Source organism: Amblyomma mixtum, chromosome 8 (genome assembly GCF_055824585.1).
Source record: "Amblyomma mixtum isolate Tamu chromosome 8, ASM5582458v1, whole genome shotgun sequence".
In the NCBI taxonomy this organism is placed as follows: Eukaryota; Metazoa; Arthropoda; class Arachnida; order Ixodida; family Ixodidae; genus Amblyomma; species Amblyomma mixtum.
This window is the reverse complement of record NC_143019.1, coordinates 33,687,473-33,697,021: the sequence shown is the minus strand read 5'-3', so window position 1 is coordinate 33,697,021 and position 9,549 is coordinate 33,687,473. Positions and strand designations below refer to the sequence as shown.

At 48.0% G+C, this 9,549-nt stretch overlaps 1 protein-coding gene across 1 annotated transcript; it reads right to left on the bottom strand.

The window, feature by feature from the left end:
• Nucleotides 1-391: 391 nt before the first annotated feature.
• Nucleotides 392-6,242, bottom strand: LOC149331970 (BTB/POZ domain-containing protein 6-like). Its single transcript, XM_089555625.1, has 4 exons — nt 6,040-6,242; nt 2,488-2,574; nt 1,825-2,045; nt 392-1,012 (listed from the first exon to the last, which is right to left on the bottom strand). Exons 2-4 carry the CDS (start codon nt 2,497-2,499, stop codon nt 412-414), a joined length of 834 nt encoding a protein of 277 aa, XP_089411751.1. The 5' UTR covers nt 2,500-2,574; nt 6,040-6,242; the 3' UTR covers nt 392-411.
• Nucleotides 6,243-9,549: the final 3,307 nt, after the last annotated feature.

Below are 9,549 nucleotides of genomic sequence, written 5' to 3'. Positions count from 1 at the left end.
CAGTCACCGTTACCCTACGCAGGAAACATTTTCGTCAAGCGCAAGACTTTCGTCTCTCTCGCTTTTTCCGTTCTGAACACGTTCGTAGTCTCGCAACGTGCTGCCCCTAAAAAAAGAACCATCGAGTCCGCATGATACATGACGTCGAATATGGAACACAGCGCAAGGCAAATGAATACATGAAAAATGAATGTTGAACAATGGTTTTGTACAATGACGTCGGAGCTAATATCTCGCTAAAAGGGTGCGTCCTGGTATCATAGAACAAAGCTACACAACAGCAGTCCTTGGTCTTATGACACGCACGGTGTGCTTGTGGACTTGTGGATCTTCATTTGGCACAAAGAATACAGGGGAGCCTGAAGCGCAGTGAAGACGACTTGAGGGGGCCCCTGGAGGACAACCCATTGTTTAGCGCTGGCAACTGACGGAGCAGGCCCATTCTGGTAGTGGAACGGAACCATAGCACACGATGTTACAGAGGATGGCGAAGTCTTCGCGTTCCTCGAAGATCTTCCACGAGGACGGACCCACGATGAACTCTTCCGGAGTGAGGGCAAGGAACCTGAGGTAGGGCATGAAGGGCGTCATGGCAGCCTTGACGTCTTCCATTGGCGTCGGGTCGTCGTCCTTGCGGTACATCGTGAGGCTCTTGATGACCTTTGACCTGGCCCACTCGTGCAGACCGTGCACGACGCAACTCTCTGGTAGGTTCCTGACATACTTGAGCACGTACTCGACCGTGCTTTCCGAGGCGTCCACGAAGCCCTCGGAAGAGACAACGGCGACCCCGTCGTGCTGCAGAACGGACATGACCGCGTCATCGACGTGGCCTCCGTCGCTCTGGAATGCGTACTCGATGAGCTGGCACACGTTGCGGGCGTTCACGTGCGACAGGATGTACTCTGAGCAGATCCTCTGCAGTTCGGGGACCATGTATTTCTCGGCCGCGGTGCGCGTGTACATGGCGTCATCGATGCTTGAAAGCCGGGGCTTTCCAGCGTAGAAGTACCTGCAGGGCAGTGGCGCTTGTCAGTTCAACCACTGCAACCACCTATTGGACGATGCTCAGGAGGCAGAATGCGAACTGGATTCTTTCATCGACTCTGTCGTTCAGAATCTTCTGTGAACACCGATGTCATTGACTTGCCCTTGTGCCCAAGCAGCCCAGCACGTCAGCACCTCGCGCTTTCACTTTGCCGCTACCTCTATTTTTCTCCATCTGTTTATGCACTAGCACATATGCACTAGCAGAAAACAACTACACAGCTTGATTAGCACGCTTAGGTGGTAGTAACATTTTGCATTTTGTTTATTAAGTTTATTTCTTTGTTCGATAATAAAATCCAATGTATGTTCTCCAAGCCTAGCACTAATTTGCTGTTTGTAATCTTTGTTTCATGTGGGGAGTTAAGACCACAAATAGTGCCTTTTTAGTGTAACCTACCCCCCCCCCCCCTCTTTCCCCTTCCCGCAAAAAGTTCTGCGGCCGCCCTTGACCACACCCCATGGTATCCGGCCACTGCCTTGAGATTGGAAAGGAAGGAGGCTCCGTGAGGATTTTTGGAGAGTCACTATCACTAATAACGAAAAACCGGCTGCTTTTAACTCAAACATTACGTTACCACGAATAGCACATTCCCGATGGTCTAGCATTTCCTATTAGAGATACTGCAGGCCTGGATTGCATTCACTGGCTCGGGAGGGTAACAAGCGAGGAATCGGTGATCTTTTAAGCTCATTGCACAAAGTCATGTACCCTGCAAAATGTCCCTCATGTTGATCGCTGCAGCCTGCAAAACACACGATGAGAGTGGCACTTGCCTCAGCATGCAGGCGAACCCGTCCGGGTGAATGTCGGTGATCATCACCCGGTCCTTCTCGGGCAGTTTTCCGAAAAACATGGCGCCGAAGACTTCGTTCCTCATCGCTAGGAACTGCTTGTGCGCCTTGAAGGTGCGCGTCACCGAGAACCTCTCCGGGACCACCAGGAACTCGACATCGGCGAATTCGCCGCTCTCGAGGAACTTGAGGAACTTGAAGTGCTGTCAGGGAGGGAGAGATAGCGAAAGCACCTCTGGAGACGCGGGGAACAGTAGTGCAAACAGTTAAAGGGACTCTGAAAGGGGCTCAATAAAGTTGCGGTATGCCTGGGATGTTGAAGCACTCCGCTTCACGAATATTGTCCAGCAAGAATTTTTTAATCTGCTTTGTAGAAGCTGAGTTATCTGTAGTCAAAATTTGAATTTAAGAGTCTTCGCGCCTTTCTCCTCTCGTCACTTTTTGCATACTGGAAGGTTGGCGCTCCTCCGCAGGCCCCACCTCCGGGGGCGGAGCTTCGGTGATTTTTTTCAGGGGCGGAGCTTCAGCGTGATTCAATGAAAAATTTCTCGCTCAGGGCTGGAGGTAGCCCTCTGCCCCTTGCCCCTCTTTCCGTAAATTCGCCCCTGCGTTAACTGACTTAATCAATACCACACAAAATCTCACCGATACCACCATCGCGTCGAGTGCAGCAGGACCGGCTTGTGAAGTGATGTCTTACGAGTGTCGTAAGCGCGCCGGATGTTGCTGTCACTGCGTCAAGGGAATAGACAATGTACAAGGTTATTGTAGAAATTATTCAAGTGACGAAAACGGCCTCTAAAAAAAAGAAAGGAATGACGGAGGGGGGTGGCGGGACTGGCAGTAGCACCAACATGGCTAACAGTATTTTCTACTGAAAAAAAAAAGAAAACTTAGGGTTTTGGTCAAATGTTTAATGGAATCCCCCAAGGTGCAGTAGATTTGTAATGAGGGAGTAATTGTAACTACTCAGGGTTTTAATGTAGTTACACCGAGTAGACGTGCGAAAACGTGTTTAGCCTGGTCAGCTGATTGTTTTGCTTTTCTGGGTCATAGGAACGTCTGGAGACGATATTAGAATCAGGGTATAAGCTGATATGATCTGTTAGCGCCGCCGATGGCTGCGGCCATAGCATAGTGCTCTCGTGCAGTGGCCAGCGAAGCTGATCTGTTCGCTTCGCCGCGGGTTTGAAACCCAGTCGCGGCAATATTTATTTTATTTCTCCACCCTCAGAGTCAGGAACGCCACAAGATTCTTGGTTGGGTTCGACCCCGTGAAGTAATGCTTTGGAATTAAGTGTACGCGTGCGTGTGTGTGCGGAGATGGGAGGGTCAGGATTGGAAAGTCGAAGGTTGGTAAAAGGTTGCCCCGCAACACGGCTAGAGAGATGCACTCAAATGCGCGGAACGAAGTAGCTGTGAGTCATTAGTCTTTGTTCACATTTTCGCTCTGTTTCGCCCAACAGCACACACCGTACTCCCAAGCCTATTTACGTTACATATGGACGTGCATTTCGCAAACAGGAGTCAGCTTCACTCTTTTTCCTTAAAGTTTCTGGCCACGGTAATTGCTTTCGGTCTTGTCATTCACTACACGCGATGCTGTAGCACGGGAGCGCGCTCGGTTTCGGGTTACGTCACTGGCTGATTCCATAAAAATATCGCATAATTAGCGATATATGATACAGCCAGTATACGCTATGGGTAACACAATGTCCATGCAATAAGATAGAGAGTTATAGAACAGCACGATCCGCTGCCGTGATCCGTTTCCACGAGGCACCACTGCGCATGCGCAGAACGCCATGCGGGCGTTCCCGTCAGCTGCACGCGCGCCTGTCGCGTTGGGACCAATCAGCGCGAGTAGAAACCTTTAGCATATCGTGTACCGAGTTACCGGTACCGGAGTACCGGGAGCCCGCGTGCAGCCAATGCGCAGATCGTCTTGACGGCGCCAGATGGCGCCACGTACGCGGCAGCTGCGCGCGCGCCTGCAGCATCGGGACCAATTAGCGCGTGTTCACTGGCGGTGGGCGGGCTCCCGGTACTCCGGTAACGGTAACACGGTATGCTAAAGGTGTCTAATGATGCCCCGCGGAAGCGGATCGCGCATCACGCTATGCTATAATTCTATCAGTAAGGCATGTTGACGAGCTAGTTGTTTTTTCATCTTGAAACTTGGGAAAAAACACACCGAGGCGCAAATGATTTCACGACACAAAAAAACTAAAAAACGCTAAAACGGCGAAGTAACCCTTCAAGACCAGACCCGCCGTAACTTATCAACACTTTGCAAGGAGTACGGTGCAACAATGGTCGACGCGCACTACCCATACATGCAACTTGCACACTCACTTTCTAATGGATAGCATGACCTCAAACTTATATAGCCGGCCATGAAGGGCGCCATAAAAATGAGTGGTGGATGGGTAACGTGGGAATTTTCAAGATAAACATGGGAAGTTTCAAGATAAAAAATTTAATTCTATATTGCGTCCGCAGCAACGCATGAAGAGCGAGCAGGGAAATAATTTTTCAAGTTTTCGCTGGTTGCATTAAGGTAGGCTTTAATATAAAATCACAACTAAAGACCACAGCGACGAGCGCTGCGGCGTGAGCTTTTTTTACTGCATCGTCGTGCTGAACATTGTTAGTGCACTGCAAATTTATCATGCCTCAACGTTAAAACAATGCCGCAGGAACTGTAAAGCTTCTTTCTAGAAACGATCAGCAGCGGGTTGAGCAGCGTATCCTGTGTTGTGGCAAAGATAACGTGAATCTGAAGCATGATTACGAATACAGTAAGCAGGTGACGAAATGACAAAACGCAGGTTGGTCGAGCGGGAAGCTGATAAAGAAACGAATAGTGAAAGGGGCAAAGCGCTGACCGAGAAGCAGCAGTTAGAGAGCACGCTGAAGCAAAAATAGGCGCCAATAGGTTCCTAACTTTAGAGTGAAGGCTGAACCGTAGAAAAAATTGGGAAAACACGATGAAAGGAAGAGAAAGAAGGACGGAGAACGAAGTCGTACGTCAAGACTGTGTGATGCATGGTGAGCGATTTGGTACGACGTTTTTCAGAAGTGCTGTGCAACAAGACATGGACAAGCAGGGACACAAGACAAACGCGCACACTTAGAATGAAACCAATGGCGAGTCTTCCACTTGCCCTGTAGCCTCTTATTGCTCACATCTTGTTGCGCAGCGCTTGTAAGAAAGAAAAAAGCACCGGCCTTACGTGTCTTTTGCTGTCTGTTCCCAGGTAACATTGGAACAATACACCGACGTTCGTGTATGTTTTGTTCAATTCATTTCTACTGTCTTCACAACGTTAAAAACAAACTTTGGTATGTGTTTCCCTACCATAGCAGAAAATTGAAACAACATCCATGCAATCTTCGCTAAAATGGCGAAGTAACCCTTCAAGACGAGACCCGCCATAACTTCAACACTTCGCAAGGTGCACGGTTCAACAACGGTCGACGCGCACTACCAATACATAGCTAATAACTGCAACTCGCACTCACTATCTAACGAACAGCATGACCTCAAACTTACATAGCTAGCCGTGATGGGCGCCATAAAAGTGATAATGATGGATGGGTAACGTGAAAAATGTTTAAATGAAAAGTTTAAGCTCTGCATGCAATCCATGGCAGGCAAGCTGACAAACATCATTACCGCAAGAACAGCGCGAAAAGTTCCGAGACATAATATCAAACTATTGCTCATGTTTATGACTGGGATCTTGATATAACAATAACGCCGTAATTATGTGTTAGAATTATGCATTGAGTATTAAACAAACATTCGAACCCAACATTAGCATAGTATTTAATTTTAACGCCAAACTATTGGTTACTGCGGAACATATAACGTATGTCAATTTTTAACATCTGCACGACGCCCCAGTGTCACATGTCACTGCGCCTTACACAACAATTGTACAACATTATTCTAATGTTCGGTGCTAGCTGTGTTGCTACGGTCCATCTTGGTTAGAGGTGCGAGTGCTAGGCAAAGCGCGAAGAACATGGCGCATCGTCCTGCCGTATTCTGCTTGTGTTTTGTCAAGTACCGCCTTTAACAAATATTAACTCTAGCAATAGTTCTGCGCACGCACCGTTTACCTACTGTCAGAACGGCAAAAGGCGTCAAGAAAACAGCTCCCGAACGAGGCAAAAAAGAAGGAATCCTACCTGCTGTATTGAACCGCTGCAGTCGGCCTTGCGCTCAGAGAATTTCCACATTAACCACTCCGCTTCGGTCCCGGCATTGGCAGCAGCGAACGGTTGCAAGAAGGCTAAACCCCGGCGCAGATTCGCAAGCAAGAACGCCAATGCCCCTTGGTCAGCAGTCCGTTTGTGGGCCCGTAAAATCCCGCTTAGTTGTGGGAACCAGATGACTAGCCACGCACTGATAGTGTGTCACAGCTCGGGAATGATTGCGCTTTGTGCGAGGAGCCTTAATGCGCGCGCAACCGATGAGCTGCAAGCCGATCGCAGTGGCCGCAAGTGTCGTTGCTGAAAGAATATGCTTTCTGTCCGTCGCATAAAGCTAGGTGTCGAGAGTGACTCACGAAGAAAGCAGCGGCAGCAATGTCGATGAAGCGCTCACGTAACTTATCATTCACGAAGTCATGGACGCCTGCCATCAGTGCTGGTGGCCGGGGTGTAAATGGAACCAACAAGAGTTAATCGATGTGGTTAATCTCGCTCCATGTTTGGAAAGACGGATGTGCTCGCGGATCCCCCCGACTCGCACTGCGCATGCGCGTACGATTGCCGACAACGCAAGTGACTGTCACGAGACGGTCAAAAGAGCTGCTACCGGGGCTATTTGGAAATACACCCTTGAGGGTATACTGATGACGAAGCGCTCCTGAGTTGTTAAAAGCGCTTCGTCCTGTGTTTTCGTCCCTCTCTGTTTTTTGATAGCACTCACCAATACCCTCAAGCACGGGACGGTGCTGTGAGCATCGCTGGGCGTCCGCTGAAAGTGCTTCTGTAATCAGGAGGTTCCTGTACTGTTATCGATGTACTGAAGCGAGGCCCGGACTTGTAGGCGTAAACGAGGGTGCAATCGTTATGTTCTATAAAGCGTCGAGCGTAGTGCCATGATTCATGATCGCATAACTAGGGCTGATGCAGTAGCACATCTTCTTAACTGCTGTGTTTCACATCTTGACGCTTAATCGGCGGCATGTAGTGCGCGTCGCAGTGTTCACACTGCATAATTCTTGTCTGTTGCTCAGTGGACGCCCTTGCACGCTTTATTGTATAGTTACGCATAACTGCTACGCCATTAAGAACACGCCGAGCGAATGACTCCTTTCGACACATTTTTCAAGCTTGATTTGTTATTCCGGAGCGGTAGTCCAGCGGCTGCTCTGCTGAGCTACCTCGTACAAGGTCGAGGGTTCGATTTCCGGCCATCGCAAAGGCTGTAGTTCATTGTTGGTGGGTGAAATGCCAGGTACTGTGTTCGTCTACTGAGATGCTGTGCTCGACTGATACAGATGCTGCACACTGTACTGCATAGATACAGAACTCTGACTGTCCTGTACTGTACTGCACTGTACTACGTATGCACTACGACAAGCGTAACAACCAGCACTGTTTGGCGCGCAGTGACGCAGGGATAGCAATCCCTTGATCAAAATTTTTGAGGGCTACCCGCGATACTACTGATTGAACGGGTTGCCTGAGATTGGCTAGCCGAATAATAGAGGACGCCGCGGATCGTAGCCCGGTGTTATCAACTGCTGTTTTTTAAAGTTGTATCCTACTATAGCATCCTGATCATAAATTTACATGCAAACTGAAAACTAAACTATGTCGCCTAAGCAACCGCGCAGTTAGGGTAACCACAAGTGAAGAGGAAGACTACATGATTCTGTTTTCCGAATGCTCCGAAAGTTCGTACTATGCAGATATTTTTGGAATTGTTTCGGAAAAAGCTTCAATATCTTGAGGTTGTGAAACAAGCAGGAAGCTTGATTAGATCGTTTCCGACCAGCATATTTTTCCCTCAAGGTAATTTTCTTCTGCCTAAGCTTCTGCACTTCACTCCACTTCAAGTATTAAGTACCACTTCAAACTTCATCACTGTCATCTGAAGAGTGGGTTGCGAGGCTCATGGTGACACGGACCTCTAGATACATATTTAGGAGTGGCTCTCTTCCTCAATTATTAGCTGAGAAAAGGATTTCAACGCAGCACATATTACAGGGAAAGTCTTAACTTTGAAATACCTCACCGGATCATGCACTCTAAGGAACAAGACGTTTAATTATCACTCCTGACAATTCTGGACAAAAGCATTTTCCAACGAGAATGAGTTTATGAACGCAATTTTTCCATATATTGAAAGATCTCAATGTAGCAATCAATATAGCCGCAGATCTCCTGTTAGCAGTCTTGCATTTTTTGCTGAACGGATCATCACCTTCAATATTTTCATAACAGTATAGTTACAATATTCCAATGTTCAAAATTTTTGTCCAAGAATTCTGGACACGAACTTCGCGATAACTGCCACCACCATGAGCGAAGTCACGTCCGCTGTCGAACAAATCCATTTTCCAGTCCTGCATGTGGCAGCCCTGGCCACGTTGTCCCAGCAAATTTCCAGTTGGACGTTGCAATTGGAGATTCCAACTGGAGCACCTATGAGCGGTTGACTGCCGGCTGCCAACTCAAGTGGCAGCTCCAAGTGGGTCGCAGGCAAGAACGAGTGGCACAGCACCAAAGTGTTAAATACCGGGTGTTTTTTTTAGAAGGTCCAAAATTAAAAAAAGAAGGCAAATTGCTTTAGATTTATTTTAGCACTGGGGCTATACTAGAGGCTACGGCGGGCGCCAGGCAAGAGAAAAACTGCTTTAATTAGTTCGCTGATTAACTAAATATGTTAATTAACTTTTCTAATTTTTGTTTTGGGGGGTATGTTGTATTCGCAGAATTGGAGATCGTCCTCTAAACAGTCCAACCGAGAAAAAACAATTTTAATTAAAAATTTTCACGCACGTTACGAGGCGCGAAAAAGTCACCCTGGTAGGCATCTTCACACCGTAACTCAGCGACGGGAGCGCCTCCGACGTAGTTCACTCCGCCCTGCGCTTTACGTCACGCGTCCCGGACTGGCGGCCTGCGCTATCACTGCTTATCTCGCTTCGCTCCGCGGCCTCACGGAATGCCGCGTTGGAACAAAAACGCACTGGCACAAAGCGCAGGGCGGAGCGAACTACGTCACAGGCGCTCACAGACGCTGTGTGACAGTGTGAAGATGCCTACCAGGGTGACTTTTTTTCGCTTCGTAACGCGCGCAAAAAATTTTTTCATGAAAATTTTTTTTCTTGGCTGGACTGTTTGGTAGACGACCTCCAATCCTGCTAATACAACATATCCCCTAAAATAAAAATTATAAGAGTTAATTAACGTATTTAGTTAATCAGCGAACTAATTAAAGTAGTTTTCCTCTTACCTGGCATCCGCCGTAGCCCTCAGTATAGCCCCAAGGTTAAAATCAATCTAAAGGAATTTACCTTTCTTTAAAAATTTTGGACCTTCTAAAAAAAAAAAAACACCCGGTATACTGTATGCGGGTTCGATCCCGGCCGCGGCGGCCGAATTTCGATGAAGGCGAAATTCTAGAGGCGCGTGTGCTGTGCGATGTCAGTGTACGCTGGAGAACCCCAGGTGGTCGAAAAT